The sequence below is a fragment of the Asterias amurensis genome, chromosome 4 (genome assembly GCF_032118995.1).
Source record: "Asterias amurensis chromosome 4, ASM3211899v1".
Classification (NCBI taxonomy): Eukaryota; Metazoa; Echinodermata; class Asteroidea; order Forcipulatida; family Asteriidae; genus Asterias; species Asterias amurensis.
In genome coordinates this window covers 5218912-5241742 of record NC_092651.1, presented here as the reverse complement: position 1 = coordinate 5241742, position 22831 = coordinate 5218912, and the positions used below count along the sequence as shown (strand labels likewise).

General features: G+C 39.9%; 1 protein-coding gene and 1 pseudogene across 1 annotated transcript; both read left to right on the top strand.

The window, feature by feature from the left end:
- The first annotated feature begins 16 nt into the window (after positions 1-16).
- On the top strand, positions 17-22709 carry LOC139936705 (kinesin-II 85 kDa subunit-like). The gene is made up of 15 exons (XM_071931582.1): positions 17-184; positions 909-1031; positions 5817-5958; positions 6738-6882; positions 7690-7774; positions 8599-8704; positions 10091-10230; positions 11477-11674; positions 13394-13568; positions 15038-15139; positions 16020-16176; positions 17753-18044; positions 19032-19211; positions 20127-20329; positions 21949-22709. Exons 1-15 carry the CDS (start codon positions 179-181, stop codon positions 21989-21991), a joined length of 2097 nt encoding a protein of 698 aa, XP_071787683.1. The 5' UTR covers positions 17-178; the 3' UTR covers positions 21992-22709.
- LOC139935751 (uncharacterized) lies at positions 3658-4171 on the top strand (annotated as a pseudogene).
- Positions 22710-22831: the final 122 nt, after the last annotated feature.

Below are 22831 nucleotides of genomic sequence, written 5' to 3'. Positions count from 1 at the left end.
TGCTGTAATTCGACTGTACATTTTTGGTCATTGGTCGATGACCGGTCGTGTTTGGTGCTGTATTGGTTATCAAATTGCCATTGGATACACTCAATTTTGATACGTTTAGAATGGTTTAGGTGCCTTGTCAACGGAGGGAGCAGTATTTCGTTTTCAGACAGCAACACAAGACGTCAAAATGCCGGTAAGATTATGAATAGTTTTGAAAAGATGTCCGTGTCCTGCCACCAATTTTTTTACTCTGACCCAACAAGCAAAAGATAGGCCTATCTGATTCTGAATCTCATTTTTTTTTACCGGAGTAAAAAATAAATTAGATTCTAATTTATTTCATTTTGGAAAAGTTTCCGTATGGCGCCACCACTTTTTCATTCGATAGGAAATAATATAGTATCTAATTTACCTCAATGAGATATCACTTTTTGGTGGCGCCATACGGAAAGTTATGTAGGCCCTACGATACGTACTAACTAGTGAGTAGGCTAGGCCTAATAATTTTTTATTTAAATGAAAATAAATCAATAAACCATAAACATAGACATGATACTATAGAGGACATTGACTAAGCATGTGCTAAGCTAAGTGAAGGAACACTAATTTGATATGGAAAGGTTTGCGGTACATAACACCATTATGATTATGACTATCTCTAAACATGCTAAAAATGAGTTGGAATGGGGTGGTTTCAACTCGATGTTTCGATCTGTATTAGTGTCAGTATGCTCTGCTGATCGTTTTCTGGAGAGAGCGTTCACGTCCCCGCCACTCCATCCTTGGACTCCGCATCAATTTGTTGGTTATTTGTTTCTAAAAATTAAAATTAAAACAAAGTAATAAAAGAAAAATTAATGGAGCAGTTAAAAATAATTTCAGTATACTGTATGCTTGTTTTTTCTTTTCTTTTACAGGGTAACAATAAAGCCGATGATAATGTTCGTGTAGTAGTACGATGTCGTCCTCTTAATGACAAAGAAGTGGGTCAAGGCTTCAAATCAATTGTCAATGTGGATGAAATGCGTGGTACTTTACAGGTAGGACAAAGTTCACTTTGATATATTATATATTCACTTTTTCCTGCACTTTTTGTAAACTTTTGAAGATTTTATGTATATGAATGTCTAGCTCAAAGCCATTGGACCCTTTCGGTATACAGTATTGTCCAAGGCCCACACTTCGTGTATCACAACTTCTATATCAAATAACAAACCTGTGAAAATTTGGGCTTAATCGGTCATCGGAGTCGGAGGAAAATAACGGGAAAACCCACCCTTGTATCCGCGCGTTTCGCCGTGTCATGACATGTGTTTAAAATAAATCCGTAATGCTCGTTAACGAGAATTGATATTGTTTTACTGTTTTCTCAAAAAGTAAAGCATTTCATGGAATAATATTTCAAGAGAAGTATTTCACCACTACCTTCTGTAAACCCTGTAAGTTATTTGTAAATCTGTGAACTTTTTTTTTTTTCCTGTACCGAAAGGGTCCAATGGCTTTAAGCAGCTTCCCACTGGCACTGGGCAAATGACTTGCAAGTTTTCAGAGTCAGTTTTCTGCTGCATTTAAAGGCACTGGACATGTTTGGTAATTGTCAAAGACCAGTATTCTCAAAGGTGTATCCCAAAATATTATATAACAAATGAGTGAGTTTTTTTGCTCAATATTGGTCATCAAAGTTGCAAGAGAATAAAGCCCGGTTCATACTTCATGCGAATGCGAATGCGAAGCAAATTTGATGCGATTTTGACGTCACACCCTCCTTTCGCAGCGATTATTCGCAAGGGAGTAGAGCAGAGGGCAACTGCTGCGAACTGTTCGTTGCGAATTTGTGACGTCAAGATTCGCTTCGCATTGGCATTCGCATGAACTGTGAACCGGGCTTAATGAAGGAAAACACAAATTTGTGTACTTTCAGATGTTCAATATTTGAGTGAGAAATTACCTCATTCTCAAAAACTGTGTTACTTCAGAGGGAGTTGTTTCTCACAATGTTTTATACTTTCAACAGCTCTCCATTGGTCATAAACAATGTTGTTAAATGCTAGCAATTGATTTGAGTAATTATCAATAGTGTTGAGTGTCTTTAAAAGCGTTGGGGAAAATACTATGTATTCATATTGAAAGTAGCGCTTGTACACTTGCATTTGTAGTTTGTTGTTTATACAAATGTGCCTTTTATTTATTGGGTGTCGGGACACTTCGTACCTTTGCCACTTCGTACCCTGGACACTTCGTACCTTTTGAAGGTACGAAGTGTCTTTGGACACTTCATACCTTGGACACTTCGTACCTTCCCTTGAGACACTTCGTACCTTCCCTTGAGACACTTCGTACCTTCTCACGAGACACTTCGTACCTTCAGACGAGACACTTCGTACCTTTAGGATTTCTGCATAGTTTCTGAATTTCTGCATCAACTGAAGGGTCACATTGCTAGTGTCGCCAATAGACTTATTGCACCGATTGAGGGCGCTGTGCATTAATTACTTAATAATAATATTACAGGTTTCCACATGTAGCTGTGAATTAAAGAATTAAACTCAAATGGTGTTTTATTTGTTTACATGTTGACCGATAGTGATGAGTAGGCTATGAAGTAAAAAATGAATCAAACCCAAATGTTTTTTTATTTAATTACATTATTTATCCACTGATTATGTTGCGCTTCGTGATGAGTATGAAATAAAAACGAATCCAAATAATGTTTTATTTATTTACATGTTGAATGATAGTGATGAGTAGGCTATGAAATAAAAATGAATCAAACCCAAATGGTGTTTTATTTAATTACTTGTCAACTGATTATGATGCGCTTCGTGATCGATGAGTTGGGGTTTTTGCAAACCAGTGGTTAACAAAACATTAACAGCTAATGACCCATTACCACCGCAAAACAGCATACCGCAAACATCAAAGAACCAATAGCGCGTGTCATTGTCATGTCGCCACACACACAACACCGCCAAAACATAACGAACCTAATAACCCATTGTCATGCCGCCAAGTCCCATGCGGAGCCTGCAAGTTCACCGAAGCAAGGTAATGATACATGCTATAAATTGGCCCTCCTGGGCATAGTACGTCACTTCAAGATTGGCGACTCAAGATCAAGTATCAAGAATCAAGAATCAAGAACAAGCTTCAAGGCCAAGAATCAAGACCAAGAATCAAGACCAAGATCAAGATGGCTCACCGATTCCCGTGCATTGTATGTGTTAAACATGTTCGGTCAAACCAGCATGCACTTCAATGTGAGCGGTGTGAGCGGTGGCAGCATCAAACCTGCAACACTGGAGTCTCTCGGGAGACTTATGCTGAGTTGATGTCGGTTTCGTGGAGCCCTGCTTGGATCTGTGAGCCATGCTCTGGTACTCCGACTCATGACTCATGACTCCGAGTCCTCTGATGCCCCAGTGGCTGAGAATACTCGGCAGTCTGACCAGATCATGGCTGTGGATAACGAAATTTCATTTAACTTGAGTGACAATTTCGAAATCCTGCAGGAACAAGAGGAAGCCACGATTGCCGACCCAACTTTTCATGAAGAACTCAAGGGACTCGGTGATGTTCCTGTTACCAGCTTCAAGATCACCACTGGAGGTATCCCGTCCGGGGAAAAAACATTCTGGTTGACTCCAACGGCTACACATACACCATGAAATGGAAGAAGGACCCCACTTCTCCATTCTCTGCATGGGTGTGTGGCTTGCGGAGTAAGACCCAGCGTTGCCCCGTGTCTGTCCTTCAGAATGGTGATCGGTTCAAGTTTGGTCGCAACGAGCATCACCATCACCCTGCCGTAGGAGATGTTGCTGTTGCTGTCAAGGTGGCAGTAAAGAAGGCAGCCAAGGACAACGTCTTCCGCCCAGCCAGCGACGTCGTTGAAGGAGTTCTCACCAAGATGGTGCCTGCCGATGCTCCCGTTAACTGCCAAAGACCCAGCAATCTCACAAGAGCTGCCAACAGAGCCCGGCAAAGACAGCGGCCCCAAGAACCTCAAGACCAAGACTTCGAGCTCATAATGGACAGTGTCCCAGAGGGGTTTCTCCAACATGATATTCATGTCGGGGAGTCCCGACATGTAATATTTGCAACCTCAGAACAGATGGCGGCTCTCGACAGGGCGAAGACCTGGTATTTGGACGGCACGTTTAAGATAGTTAAGCGGCTGTTCTATCAGTTGTTCACTATTCACGCATTCGCCAAGGGTGACTCTGGTGAGCAGAAACAGGTCCCTCTAGCGTACTGTTTTATGGGAAGCCGGACGAAGGCAGACTACAAGAAAATACTCAAGACCTTCAAGCGGAAGCTGCCATCCGGGGGCCAGAACCTGGCAGAGGTAGTCGTCGACTTCGAAAAGGCAGTCTGGTACGCGGTACGCAGAGTGTTTCCACATGTAGCTGTGAAGGGGTGCCTATTCCACTGGACTCAAGCGGTTTGGCGCCAGTGTCAAGCCCTGGGTCTGGTAGTACCCTTCAAGTCCAACGCCGGGGTGCACACCTTCATCAAGAAACTCATGGCACTCTCGTTCCTGCCTTCAGAGAAACTACAAGAGAAGACCAAGGCACCAGCACTGGTACAGCTGTGCGATTACATCGAGCGAACCTGGATGGCCAGCAACCAGTGGGACCCCGCATCATGGTCAGCCTTCATGCGGAGTATCAGAACCAACGACGACGTCGAAGGCTGGCATCATCGCATCAATCAGAAGGCAGGCAACCACGGAGTGCACTTTTACAAGTTAATCCAGCTACTTCATCAAGAATCATCCCTCGTCACAATCCAGATTAGGCTGGTAAAGGAGTCCAAGCTGCGTCGTTACCAGAGGCAGAAATATCAGAGACTCCAAGGTCGGGTTTTTGCACTCTGGGACCAGTATGAGTCAGGCCGCATAACGACGTCGTCCCTCCTGTCAGCGTGTAGCCATCTCAACGGTCCAGCAATCTAAACGGCCATCTAAACGGTGTATACCACAAACAAACCGGCTCTTCTCAGAGCCACACATATTCAAAAAGAGATAAAATTCAATTTGTCGGTCAAGTTTAATTTTACTTATGTGCATTATTTAAACAAAAAGGAAACACTTTTGGATTAAGTTTATTTAAAAAAAAAAAATTATTTCTAATATCAAATTAATAAATCAATATTTCAAATAAATAAATCATAATACCGACTGAAAGCATGTAACTTAAGAACAACTTAAAAAAACTTACAAGAAACACCCAAACACTTCACATCCCCAAGGATATTCCACAAATATTTTTAACAGTAATCATTATTTTTAATGAACTTCACTTTACAGTCCATATCAAATAAATAAATCATAACAAAAATCATAGTAATACACGTTTTAAAAATAAATACTTTTAACTTAAAAACTGGTATTCCATCTTTTCCTATATATCCGGAAACATCGGATGACGTAATGTACACCTGGCCTCAAAAACTTCCAGCGGAGCGGCGCCCTCTATGGCTGACTGGAACGAATGGCTGATCCGCACGAATGTTACAATATTAAATTATGATATTTTAAACTGTACACTGACAAGGACTTTCACATTTTAGACATTAATAACAATTCATGAGGTATTCAGTTATATACTTTTATAATTTTACTGAAGGTACGAAGTGACTCGGCTGACGGTTCGAAGTGACTTATCTGATGGTCACTTCGTACCCCGCCCACGGTACGAAGTGACCAATTTGGGTACGGTACGAAGTGTCCCGAAGGTACGAAGTGTCCAGGGTACGAAGTGGCAAAGGTACGAAGTGTCCGACATCCATTTATTGAAGCTGGTTTTTGATTTGTTTTGATTTAGGTTAAGAATCCTTCAGCACCTCGTGGTGAGCCACCCAAGTCGTTTACATTTGATACAGTGTTTGCTCCTGGGAGTAAGCAGACAGATCTTTACAATCAGACAGCTAGATCTATTGTAGATGCAGTCATGGAAGGATATAATGGTAAGGTACATGTACAACTAAAGACAGCAACAAAAAGTAACGCGGCTGTTGTCAAAGCACCTATAATTTTAAACATGTAACTCGTATTTTAAAAACACCAGGAGACGGAGACGGAAAAATTTAATTGCGGTGATTTTGACACCTCGTTTGTTACAATTGGTCGAGTATTGTTGTCGCGGGAAGTGCTTACAGGTGAAAAGTGCCCATATCCATTGTTGCAGTAACTCCTATTGACAAGAACAGCTTTTCAAAATTCCCGCTATTAGCTTCACACTGAATCAGAGGAGAGTTTAATCATGTCAATAGGATTTACTGCAACAATGGAAGTGGGCACTTTTCACCTGTAAGTACATACCGCGACAACAATACTCGGCCGATTGTAACAAACAAGGTGTCAAAATCACTGTAATAAAGTTTTCCCGTCTCCTGATATTTCCATTTTTAGAATATGAATTTATAACGAGTTTAGAATTATAGGTGCTTTTACAACAGCCGCGTTACTTGTTTTGCTGTCTATATATCACTGTCCCCATTAGTGGCGTGTACATCATAATCCCACTTGAGTAATCAGGTAATAAGCCTGTGGATTTTGTTTACAGAGCTTGTGAAAGTACTGAGTATATATCGTGCTTACTGTAGGGTGCTGAGCCGAGCCGATAAGAGCACCAAACTCAAGCTCTGGTGTTTCTGTTCAGCAGAGTGAGGGTTTGAGTCTCGCCCTTATGTACAAAATAAAGGGTTTATATACTAAATATTTTGCAACTATTGTCTGTATACAGGTACTATATTTGCATATGGACAAACAGGGACTGGTAAAACCTTTACTATGGAAGGTGTACGCTCACAGCCAGAGTTAAGAGGCATCATACCCAACTCATTTGCTCATATATTTGGTCAGATTGCAAAGGCAGGAGACAGTGTGAGGTAAGTATCTTTTCTGATGGTCCTTTATTACAGTTCTCGCAAAGAGTGCTTGTGCTAAGACCTACACGCACATTACTGAGCATGTGCTCGCACACTCAGAGCCGCTAACAAGGACCGTTATGTCTGCTGTCACCAGAGTCTCAAAAGTCTCCCACCGGAGTGATACTATGTATCAATCACCTGCATGAACTCCCAGCCATGTCTTCGGCTAAAAGTAGTGTACTAACCGGTTAAAACAGTCTCCTGACGATGACTTAACTAGAGTAAGCTAGTTGAAACGTTGAGACTAATTTTAAAGATTTCACTCCGCGATAAAGAGGTTAATAACAAGAAGCCCCCTTGATCCACTAAAGCAAAAGTAGTAGTCCTGGGGTGGATCTCACAAAAGAGTTAAGACTAGCCACACGTTTTGTTTATCTCCTAGGATTAGTCCTAAGTTAGGACTAGTCCTAACTCTTTGTGAAATCGACCCCTGGCTGATTTTCCACCGTCCTCCCGGGTTGTTTAGCTAAAAATCAGGACAATTCTTTTCAGAACTTAGAAGTCTCCTGAATTTCAAAAGTCTACTCTGCGGCAGTAGAATATGAAGCAAGACAAGTTCTCAAAAGAACATAATCTACCTGGCAAGTAGATACACACCATGGTATGACCACAAACCAAATATATATTGATAAACAAAAGTTGTCTTTGCCATATTACAGTATTAGGACAATTTTGAACTCTGTTTTTTTAAACGTTTAAAGCACTGTTTATATTTTATCAGTTGACATAAAAATAAATGTTGATTAATTTTTATTTTTTTCACAGATTTTTAGTTCGAGTTTCGTACTTGGAAATTTACAATGAAGAGGTGAAAGACCTGCTTGGTAAAGATCTGTCTGCAAGATTAGAGGTTGGTATGGCACATGTCATCATACTAGGGACGGCTTCAGAACAAATATTCATAAATAAGGGAATAAAAGGGTAGCGACGAGTTCTTAAACGGCCGTTTAAAACGGGCAGGGTCGTTGCTGTATGCGGCGCGGGCCTTTATCGCGTATCGCAGGGCAGCAGTTTAAGAACAAGTCACTACTCTTTTTTTTCCCATTCATAAATGCCTTTTTGGTTAAAAGGCGTAATAAAGTAAGAAACTCTGTAAAACTTACCTGTTTCCGACGTGCTTGAGCTCTGTACAATGACAGTTTTCAGATCCGTTCGTACGCGTAGTCTTGGTGCAAGACGTTTCTCTTTTTCCTTTCACACAGCGCAGCAAACTCACCGACAGCGCCCGCATCGCCCGTAACGAGAAACGTAGCGCGTAGTATCCAAAAATAACAGGTTATAAACAGAGCTCTAGCTGGTTATTATCAACCGTTTAAACACCCCCACGTGACGCGCTCTCCACCAATAGGAATAGCGAAACTGTCTGAGGTATTTATGAATGTTTTATTAGGGTGCCATTATTGCTGAAGTGCAAGCTTCAGTCATAATGCCAGGTTTCCAAACTGTGTCATGGGGCCATGCAATAAGTTGATTGGCCTTTTTACTGTGTTTTTTCTCTGTGACATTTGATACTCCTATCATTAGCTGTGTCTCATTGCACAATGGACAATATTACGATTTCATAAAATTTCTTCTGTTATAAAATACTAAAATACTTCATTACATGAGAACCGATGCATTTTTCATGTCATATATGTGTGGTTTTAATTTTATCTTTGTTCTTTTCCTTGTAAGGTGAAAGAGCGTCCAGATATTGGAGTTTATGTCAAAGATCTGTCTGCCTTTGTTGTAAATAATGCAGATGACATGGATCGAATTATGACGCTTGGAAATAGCCACCGTAAGTACTGACATTATGTCCGTTTTAAAGGCAGTGGACACTATTGGTAATTACTCAAAATAATTTTTAGCATAAAAACTAATTCGGTAACGAGTAATGGGGGGGAGGTTGATAGTATAAAATATTGTGAGAAGCGGCTCCCTCTGAAGTAACGTAGTTTGCGAGAAAGAATTAACTTTCCATGAATTTGATTTCGAGCCCTCAGATTGATAACTTGAGGTCTCGAAATCAAGCATCAGAAAGTACACAACTTGTGTGACAAGGGTGTTTTTTTTTTCATTCTTATCTCGCAACTTCGATGACCGATTGAGTTGAAATTTTCGCAGGTTTGTTATTTTATGCATATGTTGATATACAACGTGTGAGAAGACTGATCTTTGACAATTACCAATAGTGTCCACTGTCTTTAATGCTGTTGTCTAGTCTGTTCTGGGTTGGCCTGCTTTCTCCCTATGGCTCTCTCCTCCACTACACCCTGTCCGTCGCATCCCTTGCAATGACTTCAAGCAGTTTCAACACGGCGCTCTGCCACGTCTTGCGTGGTAGGCCAGCGGATGCGGGCCAACCTGCTTTGTTGCAGCGTGGAGGTATAACAAAGAAAACTCCCACACATGACGTCAAAGTATTGTCATTATGACGCGCGCCGGCAACGGCAGAAGTGTTTTTAGTTTTTCAAAACCTTCAGGTTGGGGCCTGATTTTTTAATTGATAATTTCGAAAGAAAATCAGAAGTGTACATGTTTAAACAGTGAACAAACGTATTATAAACAAGTTAAAATAGCATTTCCGTTAAAAACATTCCACTCAAGTAGCTGTTTAAAGGCAGTGGACACTATTGGTAATTGTCAAAGACTAGCCCTCACAGTTGGTGTATCTCAACATATGCATAAAATAACAAACCTGTGAAAATTTGAGCTCAATCGGTTTTTCAAACTTGCGAGATGATAATGAAAGAAAAAAATACCCTTGTCACACGAAGTTGTGTGCGTTTAGATGGTTGATTTCGAGACCTCAAGTTCTAAATCTGAGGTCTCAAAATCAAATTCGTGGAAAATTTCTTCTTTCTCGAAAACTATGGCCCTTCAGAGGGAGCCGTTTCTCTCAATGTTTTGTACCATCAACCTCTCCCCATTACTCGTCACCAAGAAAGGTTTTATGCCAAAAAATTATTTTGAGTAATTACCAATAGTGTCCACTGCCTTTAAGCAGAAAATATGGCTTAAAATGTTTATGCATACCGTATCTTCATTCACAGTTCATTCATTAGGGATTCATGTCATGGCAAAAAACTTGATTAACAAAAGGTACCAAAACCCTTTTAGATAAACCAAACAACAAAACAAGACTTTGTTGATGACTATTTCTATCGATGTCTATACTAAACAGGTTCTGTTGGATCTACCAATATGAATGAGCACAGTTCCCGATCTCATGCAATCTTCAGCATCACAGTAGAAAGGAGTGACATTGGTGTTGACAAGGAGCAGCATGTACGAGCGGGAAAATTACACATGGTGGATCTTGCTGTGAGTTCATTTTAATTTTGGTAGTGTAAATAATTTGCATGGCTTTATAATTCTTAACAGATCTTGGGGTTTTTATAGGTGAATGTATGTACATTGTATATAGTCAACAATTTTGAAGACATTAACATTTTAATTTCTTTCAATTCAATTAAATTCAACAAAACATTTATTTCGTTATTGCCCTCAAATGATAAAATGTTTTGTGGCGTTTCATAATATTAGCAGTGAAAGTTATAAACAGTAGCTAACATTATTAACAAATCGACTAGTATGTGACACAACATGTAAATCAGTGATCAATTTGTGTATTTGGTTTAGTGAGACACTAAATAATTTTATAATTTTGATTACGTTTGGTGACATACATATTCATTTTGGTTTTACTCATATACACCGATGTGTGTTAGCACTGTATACTCCGTACTTTACCGAGTTCGGTGAAAAAAATCATAGGAATAAAACTCGGGTAGAGGCTATTTATTTAGATCCTTTGTTTTAGGGGTGTCGTTTTAGGGGTGTCGTTTTAGGGGTGTCATGACGCTTCTGTTCAGCAGAGTGTGGGTTTGAATCCCGGTCGTGACACTTTTGTCCCTGAGCAAGACACTTAAAGGAACACGTTGCCTTGGATCGGTCGAGTTAGTCTTTGAAAAGCGTCCGTAACCGTTTGTTATAAAATGCATATGATTAGAAAGATATTTTAAAAGTAGAATATAATGATCCACACAAGTATCACTCGAAATTGCGTGGTTTTCCTTTTACCTCGTTGACAAACACGGTCGGCCATTTATGGGAGTCAAACTTTTGACTCCCATAAATGGCCGACCGTTTCGAGGCAAATGTGTATGGATCATTGTATTCTACTTTTAAAACATCTTTCTAGCCATATGCATTTTATAACAAACGGTTACAAATGCTTTTCAAAGACCAACTCGACTGATCCAAGGCAACGTGTTCCTTTAACTACATGCTTCTCTCCACCCAGGGGTAAATGGGTACCTGTGAGGGCAGAGATGGTTCTTGTGATTGGTTTAGCCATGTAGCGCATATAGTGCGCACAGGCTGTATACTCCCCAGGGAGCTGAGATGGTTTAAGGAATGAAGTAAGGCCCAGTGACCAGGGGTAACAATGTCGGAAGCGCTTTGAGACACCCCTCGGGTGTGAAAAGCGCTATATAAAAACTGGTTACAATTATTAATACTATTAACAACTATACATTTTTTGTTTGTTAATTCTGTATGTTTTTAGGGATCAGAAAGACAATCAAAGACAGGAGCCACAGGTCAACGATTGAAAGAAGCAACCAAGATTAATTTATCTTTATCAACGTTGGGCAATGTTATCTCATCGCTGGTAGATGGTAAAAGCACACACATACCGTACAGAAACTCCAAGCTAACAAGACTGCTGCAGGACTCATTAGGTGGTAATGCTAAGACTGTTATGGTAAGTGTTGTTTGCAAAGACCAGGGCCCAATTTCATAGAGCTGCTAAACACAAAAATTTGCTTAGCATGAAGTTTCTTCCGTGATAAAAACAGGATTATCAACCAAATTTCCATATGTTGCATATTGCTTGTTACTGGTATGCAGCTGTTGTTTGCTTATATCCTGAAAATCAGGTGGAAATTTGGTTGGTAGTCAGGTTTTTATCTAGGAAGAAATTTCATGTTAAGCAAATTTTTGTGCTTAGCAGCTCTATGAAATTGGACCCTGATCAAGACTGATACAATCAGGGCCAAATTTAGTAACTCTATTTACTACCGAATTCTGCGCTTCTGGGGCCAATTTCATACTGCTGCTTAGTGGCCGGTTCTGTGCTTACTGTGCAATTTTCATTTCATAGCGCTGCTATCGGTAAGCACACGAAAAGGCGTGCTAACCTTTCGGTGCTATGGCGTCACAATGCAAATCCGTGGTAAACGCGCAATGTGGTCGCCCAATTTTTCTGCTAACGTGTGAAATATGCTTGCACCTTAGCAAATTTTTGCTGCTACAGTAAGCACGAAAATTTGCTTACCGTTAAGCAGCGCTATGAAGTTGGGCCCTGATCATGATTCATCGCTTACATGCAAGCGCCAAATTTCTGTGCTACCTGTTTAAGCGTAGAGTGCCTAGTAACGTGGAGTATGCATGCACACAAACAAAAATATCCCACTGCGTTTGCTATAGGCCGTATTGAATAACCCTTTTCTGCTATGAAAGTCGCCATCTTGTAGGGCAAACCGTATACGTGCCTAAACGCGTACATCAAACAAGCACGCAGCGTTCACGGTTTGGTTTCTACGGCACAAGCACGCACACATACACGCACACGCTCACAGACGCCATGTTGTTGGGCAGATATTTGAACGGTGACGTCATATTCAATACGGTCTATAGGCGCAGAATTCCCTGCTTCCCTAAGCGCTGCTTCTTTGCTTGCAGTTAGCAGAGCCATGAAATCGTACCCTGAGCATTAGGCCTGATGCTCAAACTTTGTTGGTCATAATTGCTGCATCCTTCAGATGGGACATTCAGCCGTTGGTCATGTGTGTTGTGTCATGCAAGTAAAAGAACCCAGTGCACTTATGGAAAAGAGAAGGGGTTCACACTGGTGTTCCTGGTTGGGTTGGCAGCATATTGCACCACAGCACCACACTTATAAATCTGGTAAAAAAGGTGCATTTAAAAACAGTATATTTAAAAATACTTTTTTGAAAGGTGATTTGTCTTCCATAGTGTGCTCAATTGGGTCTCAATGTTCCCAGTCTCAATGGCTCCATATTGCACCTCAGCGCAACACTTTTAAATCTGTAAAAAAAAGGTGAATTTAAAAATAGTATATTTATAATTTAAAAATACTCTTTGAAACTTGATTTGTCTTCCACAGTGTGCCAATATTGGGCCTCCATGTTCCAGGGGTGGATTTCACCAAGGTAGTCCTAAGTTAGGACTAGTCCTAGGCAATGCTAAGAGATAGGACTGGTCCTAAGTTAGGACCAGTAACTCATCCTAACTTAGGACTGGTCCTATCTCTTAGCATTGCCTAGGACTAGTCCTAAGTTAGGACTACCTTGGTGAAATTCACCCCTGGTCTCAATGGCTGCATATTGCATCGCAGCGCAACACTTTTAAATTTGTAAAAAGGTGCATTTAAAAATAGCATTTTTACTGTCTTCCACAGTGTGCCAATATTGGGCCTGCAGAATATAACTATGATGAAACCATCAGTACACTGCGCTATGCAAATAGAGCTAAGAACATCAAAAACAATGCTAAGATCAATGAAGACCCAAAAGATGCATTGTTGAGACAGTTTCAAAAGGAGATTGAAGAACTCAAAAAAAGACTAGATCGTGGTAAGTTTGGTTACTTTTCTTGTTAATTTCAATGTTACTATATTTTTAACCTCTGACAAAATACTTTGAATTTGAATCTGTCTAACAGTCTTCTATCTTCCTGTCGGATCAGGGCCCAATTTCCTACAGGTGGGTAAGCAGAATATACTGCTTAAAAAATGTCTGCTAAGCTAAATTAGGCAAGATACCAGCCACAGACAGTACATGTCAGATGGTATTTTGGCTGGTAACTTGTTCTGTTAAGCATAATTTTGTTGCGGTTTATGAAATTGGGCCTTGTTTGATCACTGTAAGATTGTAATCTCATATCGATATCTTCAATGGAAACGATTCCTCTACATGTGTTTTTTGTTCAGCAAACTCCTTCATTTTAAGAAAGGGATCACCCAATGTAACAAACTTTTATTTAGTAGACTTTATGTTCACGGCTTATGTTAGCGTGAGCATGTCCATTCCACATGCTTGTATTCGTTTGTAAATCCCCTAGAGCTAATACACTGTGTGCCGCACCATTGATCATTGATTGTGTACAATGCACTGGACTTGACATCCAGTCCTTATTAATGGAGATCAATGATACCCTTCTGGTTGCTGAAGATATTAGCGTGTCATGGCCGAGCGGTTAAGAGCACCGAACTCAAGCTCTGGTGTTTCTGATCAGCAGAGTGTGGGTCGGGGTCCCAGTCTTGACAATTGTGTCCTTAAGCAAGACACTTTACCGCGATGATTCATCCTTTAGATGGGACATAAAGCCGTTGGTCCTGTGTGTTGTATTACGCATGTAAAAGAACCTAGTGCACTGAACAAAAAGAGAAGGGGTTCACCCTGGTGTTCCTGGCTAGATCGGCAGTATACTGTGCAACATCACCTTGTTAACCATTACATGGTGCTATGTAGATGGAGTAGGTCTCATACTTCAAACGTAGTCCCACATATCTTGCATTATTTACTGAATGTTAAAGCACCCTCAGCATCACTGAGTGATGAATGCGACCTATAGACCCATTGCATATGACGTCACACTCTCAAAAAGGAGGCAGATCATTGGACAACGGCTGTTCTCTGTGCGTAAAAGCGTGCGCAAGACCTCAGTGTACATGTAGCATTTCGCGTTATGCAAGGGGAAGTATTCATTTCTAACATAAGACAACGCGCCTCCGAACACGTGCGCGTAATTTTGGGCGTCAACTCTCTTTTGTGCATGTTTGTATATGATTTTGACACCCAAATGACACCCAGGATAGGTACGTGATCGTATTGCAAGGGGTCTTTATGTATACGTAAGAAGCCTCTATTATTATTATTATTTTGGTTGATACACACTGTGGAATGCATCGCTGTACCGCTGCATCACCACCCAGCTTGTCAACACACTGTTTATGCTTTTTCTTGTCAGATTTCGTAGTAACCTATAATTGTTTGAACTGTTTGTTTGAAATAAGAAATGTTTGTGTTTTTCTGTTGACTAGGTGAAGGAGGTGATAGTGATAGTGGTAGTGGATCTGAAGAAGAGTCTGGTTCAGAGGAAGATGGTCCAAACGATGGCACAAAACGAACCAAGAGAAAGAAAGGTTAGCTTAGCTACAAAAGTCTCAATTCAGTTACAAACACATTGTACAAAATGTAGCTCATTTCTTTTTAAAGCAATCGCACAACATCGGTAAACAGTATTGTCCAAAGGCCCACACTTCGTGTATCACAACTTATATATAAAATAACAAACCTGTCAAAATTTATGCTCAATCGGTCATCAGAGTCGTTGTTCTCGATATCGAGAATTGATAATTGTTTTAATTTTTTCTCGAAAAGTAAAGCATTTCATGGAATAATATTTCAAGGGAAGTCTTTCACCATTACCTTCTGTAAACCCTGTAAGTTATTTGTAAATCTGTGAACTTTTAATTTTTGTTCGTAAAACACAATGTCTACAGATTTTTATTAAACTTACACGGTTTGAAGATAATGATAGTTGCAAGCTTCCCTTAAAATATTACTTGCTGAGGGGTTTTGTTTTGGGTAATTCAAATATTTTAATGAGAAATTACTTCTTTCTAAAAAAAACTACATTACTTCAGAGGGAGCCGCTTCTCACAACATTGTATACTATCAACAGCTCCCCATTGCTCATTACCAAGTAAGTTTTTATGCTAACAATTATTTTGAGTAATTACCAATAGTGTCCAGCGCACATTACCAAGAACAATGGATTTTACCTGGGAAGTCTGCTGCCACCAAGCGTCCCAAAAGGCTCCCATTCAAATATTTTATTGAGAAATTTCTTCTTTCTCAAAAAACTACGTTACTTCAGAGCACAATGTTTTATACTATGAACAGCTCTCCATTGCTCGTTACCAAGTAATTTGTTATGCAAATAATTATTCTGAGTAATAACCAATAGTGTCCAGTACCTTTAAGTAATCATTCTACTATTTTGATTCATGTTATATAAAGGAAAGAAGAACTTATCACCAGAGAAAATGGCTGCAATGCAACAACGTATTGATGAAGAGAGACGTGCTCTGGAGGAAACTAAAGATATGGAAGAAGAAGAAAGAAATAAAGTTCAGACGGAGTTGGAACGTAGAGAGGGCGACCTTCGCAAAGCTCAGTAAGTGTCCCCAGTTTAATAATTATAATTTAAAAAAACTAGTGAATTATTTTTATTATTTTTATGCAAGTCGCCAGACACACAAGGCCTGAAGGCCACTTCAAGGAGTGGGCTACAATTTTATTCCAGAGGCCGTTGCCATCTACTCCTAGGGCTGAAACAGGGTTACCCCTTTCGCAGTCCATATGGATGCAGGCTTGGGTATCATCAGTCTGAAGCCTGGCCAGAAGAGCAGAAAGCACTACCTCCCCAATTTTACGTAGCAAGTGTCACGACCGGGATTGGAACCCACACTCTGCTGAGCAAACACCAGAGCTTGAATCTGGTGCTCTTAACCGCTCGGCCATGACATGGACACATAGCCACCCTGCTGGGTGTTCAAGGCACAATAAAACCAAAAACAAAATGGGAGAAAACAAAACCTGTGGCATAAGATATGTTTTGAGAAGAGATTTGAATGTTGTGGTACAAAGACAAGATCTAAGATTAAGTGGTAGAGAGTTCCAGATGTGTTACGCAGTTGAATGAAAAGACCCGTCACCCGTTTGTTTTCATTAGAGATATCTGTAATGTCCAGTCCATTCAAGTTCATTCCTCAAAGGCAACAAACCATCCATTACCAATTACACATGTATAGGAGTGGTTCAGTCAATATAGTTAAGGCACACTAGACACACAATGAAGACGATCAGAGAATACTGATCGGAACGTCGAGTTGAAGTCAACAGTTTTTTTTTAGAACCACCCCAACTCATTAGAGATGGTCATTACATGGTGTTACCGCAAACCTTTCCATATTGACACACAGTGTTCCTTCATCATGATTTCATTTTCAACGGTCCCTATTGAACAAGACATAGAAAGAGGTCTGAGGAAGAACCCAGGAAAGTTTCAGTTGATGCAAATGTCAGTACAACAATGTACATGTCAGATCAGTCCTGGAGTCACCATTGTATTGATCGGGTTGACATTGATGTGCAGGGTGCATCCAAAGGACATGGCGTTAAAGGTTTTTCTTATTGTTCCTGTTCTGTGAATTGCTTGTTTACAGCAAAAAACACTGGCACAAGTTGCTTATCATCATTATGTCGTGGCCGAGCGGTTAAGAGCACCGAATTCAAACTCTGGTGTTTCTGATCAGCAGAGTGTGGGTTCGATTCCCCCAGCCGTGACACTTGTGTCCTTAAGCAAGACACTTAACCATTGCTTCGTCCTTCGGATGGGACGTAAAGCCATTGGTCCCATGTGTTGCGTAACGCATGTAAAAGAACCCAGTGCTCTTATCGAAAAGAGAAGGGGGTCGCCCTGGTGTTCCTGGTTTGATTGGCTGCATATTGCACCGTAGCACCTTGTAAACCCTCAGCTGAGGTCTCAAATTCAAGTCATCTGAAAGCACACAACTTGTGTGACAAGGTTGTTTTTTCTTCATTATTCTCTCGTAACTTCGACGACCAATTGAGTTAAAATTTTCACTGGTTTTTTATTTTTTGCAATTGCATATGTCATGTATGTTGAGATATACCAAGTGAGAAGACTGGTCTTTGCTAAGCATTTACTGTTCTACTTTATATTTCAGACATGATCATGATATTCTCAAAGAGAAACTTCAAGCTGTGGAAAAGAAAGTGATAGTTGGAGGGGTCGATCTTCTGAAGAAGTCTGAGGAGCAGGAACGTCTGCTAGAAGAGTCTGCCAGAGAACTGGAGGAACGAAGCAGGAAACAGGAAAGCTTGAGGCAAGAACTGGCTGAGAAAGAAGCAGAAAGGGTTGACATTGAAGAGAAGTTTGGTAATCTTCAAGAAGAAGCTACTGGCAAGACTAAGAAACTAAAGAAAGTCTGGAGTATGCTCATGAGCGCCAAGAGTGAGGTAATAGCAGTAATAAAGCTTCTATTACCCTTTTCGAAACCATGGCTTTGGCTTTGGCTCAGGCTAGCTAAGCCCCGCGTTGTTTTGACAATTGCGCTTTGCGTACGCGCTCAGAGCTTCAGACGAGAGGACGGAGGCGAAGCCGTGGTTTCTAAAAGGGCCAAAGTTTGTTAACTCTTGTGTACTTTAAAGCCAGTGAACACTATTGGTAATTGTCAAAGACTAGTCTTCTCACTTGGTGTATCTCAACATATGCATAAAATAACAAACCTGTGAAAATTTGAGCGCGATCGGTCATTGAACTTGCGAGATAATAATGAAAGAAAAAAACACCCTTGTCACACGAAGTTGTGTGCTTTCAGATGCTTGATTTTGAGATCTCAAGTTCTAAACTTCTTTCTCCAAAACTTCGTCACTTCAGAGGGAGCCGTTTCGCACAATGTTTTATACAATCAACCTCTCCCCATTACTATTTACCGAGTAAGGTTTTATGCCAATAATTATTTTGAGTAATTACCAATAGTGTCCACTGCCTTTAAAGCCATTGGACCCTTTCGGTAAACAGTGATGTCCAAGGCCCACACTTTGTGTACCACAACTTCTATACCAAATAACAAACCTGTGAAAATTTAGGCTCAATCGGTCATCGGAGTCGGGAGAAAACAATGGAAAAACCCACCCATGTTTCCGCGCGTTTCGCCGTGTCATGACATGTGTTTCAAATAAATCCGTCATTCTGGTTAACGAGAATTTATATTGTTTTGCTGTTTTCTCAAAAAGTAAAGCATTTCATGGAATAATATTTCAAGAGAAGACTTTCACCATTGCCTTCTATAAACCCTGAAAGTTGTTTGTAAATCTGTGAACTTTTATTTTTGTTCTGAACCGAAAGGGTCCAATGGCTTTAAACTGAGCTGTTACGCAGTCAGCAACTGTACCATGTCAAACAAATTGTGTCTACTCAATTTTACATGTCCTTGTCCAAAGGTGGCAGATATGCAGCAGGAGCATCAAAGGGAGATGGAGGGACTGCTGGAGAACATTCGTCAGCTTAGTCGAGAATTGCGCTTACAGATGCTGATAATTGACAGCTTTATCCCAGTAGAATTCCAGCAGATGATTGAACAGTATGTTCATTGGAATGAAGATATCGGAGAATGGCAACTGGTTTGTATAACTTTCATTATTACTTAAAGGAACACGTTGGCTTGGATCGGTCGAGTTGGTCTTTTAAAAGTGTGTTGTAACCGTTTGTTATAAAATGCATATCGTTGGAAAGATGTAGTAAAAGTAGAATACAATGATCTACACAAATATGCCTTGAAATTGCGTTTTTTTTTTTCCTTTTTACCTCGTCCAATAACACGTTCGGCCATTTATATGGGAGTCAAATTTTTGACTCCCATAAATGGCTGACCGTGCTGCATGTAGTTTGCGTGTATAAAGAAAACCGTACAGTTTTGAGTGATACTTGTGTGGATCATTATATTCTACTTTTAAAACATCTTTCTAACCATATGCATTTGAAACAAACGGTTTCAAGCGCTTTTTATAAACCAACTCATCCGATCCAAGGCAACATGTTCCTTTAATCAATGGCAGCAGATTGTTGTAAAAGAGACTAAAGGACGAGTCACACTGCATCGATAACGAAAACAATAACGATCACGACGTCAAGAGAACACATTCTATTGTTTTAATGAGTGTGTGCGTTTTCTGCATGGAGCAATTCAACCAATAGAATGCGTTGTCTTTGCTTCGTGATTGTTATTGCTGCAGTGTGACTCTGCCTTTAATTCACCTTCAAGAGTTTAGCTTCTTGAAGAAACTAAGCTGCCGAAGAGGAATTTCTTCAAGAAGCAAAAAGTATTATCGATTCATTCTCGGCTGTTCCTAAAAACAAATGGTTGAGAATTCAATGGTAAAGTTTACTGAAGCGCTTGGAAAAACAGAAGCCACTATTATATTATTTTATTATTTTTGGCGGTTAATATTTGAGCTACTCAAAGTTCTCTTTTGTAGATTAGTCGACTCCATGTATTCGATTCACTCTAGTGGGGTTTTAATTTGTTTCTTATACAGAAATGTGTGGCGTACACCGGGAATAACATGCGTAAACAGACACCCATCCCAGACAAAGACAAGAACAAAGAATACGGTGAGCCTGACCTGTCCAATGTGTACATGGCGTACACAGCTGAAGGTTCTACTAGATTCAATCAAGTCAAATCAACGTCAAGCAGAAGACCAAAAACAGCTTCAGGTCGACCCAAGACTGGTAAAAGGTAAGTCGTTAATGCAGTTATGCTTAAACCAATGTAGATAATAATGATAATAATAATAATAATATTAGGCATTTAGAGATCACTCTTACACGAGGTACCACAGAGCTTTACAAGAAACTAAACAAGAAGCAAATAAATAATGGCACTGATAATGGGAAAACAGCCAAAGCAATCAATCATTGAACAGGAAAGTTTTGAGATGTTTCTTGAAAACTGCAAGTGACTCCGCGGTGATTCGATGAGGGAGACGGTTCCAAAGGCGCGGAGCATGTGCGCAAAAAGCACGATCCCCAGCAGCGGAATGCACCTTTGGAACTGCCAAGAGTGTACTGTCAACCTAAGCGAAGTCCAGGTCGTCCGGGCTGATAAATCTTGATAAGACTGGTGAGATATGTAGGAGCGGTATTGTGAAGACATTTATGTACAATGGTGATGATCTTGAAAAACAATACGCTGATGGACTGGGAGCCAGTGAAGTTGATGGAGGAGTGGTGTGACATGGTCGTATTTACATGTACCTTTGGCTCATTCTGCCAAGTAGGAGCCTTGAAGTCTGCGATTGGTTCAGGGATGTGATTTCTCTGTTTTTTTAACCGGAAATCTGTTTATTGAACCCACCACCAAAACAATTTATTTTAATTTGTTTACTTAAAAATATATATATATATAATTAATAACTAAGAAAATGGAGATAAAACCAAATGGAACACTCCAGATTATAGAGTAGGGCTTTCAAACCAAAGATAAATATATGCAAGCAGGCTTCGCACTCGGAAGCTTTTCACGCTCCCCAGCTTTCAGGCTTCGTGCTCATAGAACAGGGGATTTTTCCAACAGCCTATTACATTCCTGGTTTGGTTGGAGTCAGTAGCAGAACTGTATGAGAAGCATTTAGTGAATTGTACACCAGAATTCTTGTCACTGACAAAGATGTTTTAGGACAATTCCAAGGAAACATGGACATGACACCAACAAATCAATTGATTTTTAGTTGTTGACAAGGAAGGAATAAACCCAACTTTGCCAATAATAAGAACTCAGCTTGGGCTCCATGTAGGCTTGGCTAAATTGACTGGAAAACTGTAATGCGACTGACCATGGTTTTGCCACGTAAACCTAAAAGTTCAAGTTGCTGACCATTTATAAGTATCCTGTTGGATACTCATGTACAAGAGTTGCGTGTTGCATGTAGTCAAACTTTCCTAAGTTTTTTAGTCAGAAGAAACTTTTGATTTTTGACTAGTGAATTTTGTCCATGTCCTTTTTGTGTAATGTGCCTGACCGCTTTTTAAAACGTTAAAACATCCAGAGCACAAAGCCCACAACATTTCTATTATCATCACTTCAAAGCCTTGGGTGTCAAGTACAAATCAGTCTGTAAACTTAGTGGTAAGAATATCTCACATAGAACTACTAGCACCAAGATCAAGAAATGACACAGAAAAGTGTCATGCGACTAACCATGGAATCGCCCTTTAGCATTATGATTACACAAATTGAATTGGGAGCTTGACTTGTTCATTTTTATATGTATATATAAATATGATAATCCCTCGATAGTGAAGAAATAACTAAAGATTGGTACAAAAATCATCTGTTTGAATTTGTTTGTATTTCAGGAAACAAGGCGTGGAAAGTTCAATCGATTCTTTGCTTCAATAAAGAATTTGACTCAATCTCATATGTACAAGTCATGGGTCATTATTACCGCATTGTCGCAGAATATAGTCACAAGGTAAAATGGACAAGTTCGATTTCACAGAGTATTTAATTTTGTAACAATGCACCAGCAGAATGCATTCAATATTTGTTTTGTAAAACTTCTACATAGATCCTTGTCATTGGATAATTGTTTTAAATAATTTAAACACAAAATGGACACGGACACTCAACCAACGCACACACTGAAAAATCTTTAAAACAAGAACTTCTGGAAATGTGGAAGAATCCATATATTTTTTTAATTATTTTTTTTTAAAGAAAAACTAATTCAGAATTGTACGCCAGATTTGAAATAATCATGGTTTGCAGTAACACCATGTACATGGTGTACACGCACCATGCGCAATAGACCTCATGCATTGACGTCATCCAGCGGCCATCTTAGTGTGAAAAAACAGTGACAAAACCAAAATTTCACTATTCACCCAGCACTAGTCTTTGGGGTGGAAGGCAAGGAACGATAACACTACGCCAACCTGAACGTTAAAGGCAAATCAACTTAACTACAAACAAATTTTTCATGAACAATTAAAAGCATGTGCACTTTAGGGCAAAAAAATGCTGACCCCTTAGTGATATCACTGTGTGAAAGCTCAAAATGTGCAATAGTTAATGTATTTGGGGTTTATCTTGGATTCATTGTCCAACTTTTACATAAAGTTTTATAAATATTCACGTTTTGTTTTCAAATTTAGGTTGTTCTTTCAGGAGCATGTATTCCTTGGCAAGCGACATTATCTGCTTAATGCGTTACTTGCAGATTATTTTCCATTAAGGTAG

Bases quoted from the DNA above. Each gene is read 5' to 3' on its own strand.
- LOC139936705 (XM_071931582.1), top strand. The intron at 1,032-5,816 runs GTAGGACAAAGT...GTTTTGATTTAG, and splicing joins AAATGCGTGGTACTTTACAG to GTTAAGAATCCTTCAGCACC. The intron at 5,959-6,737 runs GTAAGGTACATG...GTCTGTATACAG, and splicing joins AGTCATGGAAGGATATAATG to GTACTATATTTGCATATGGA.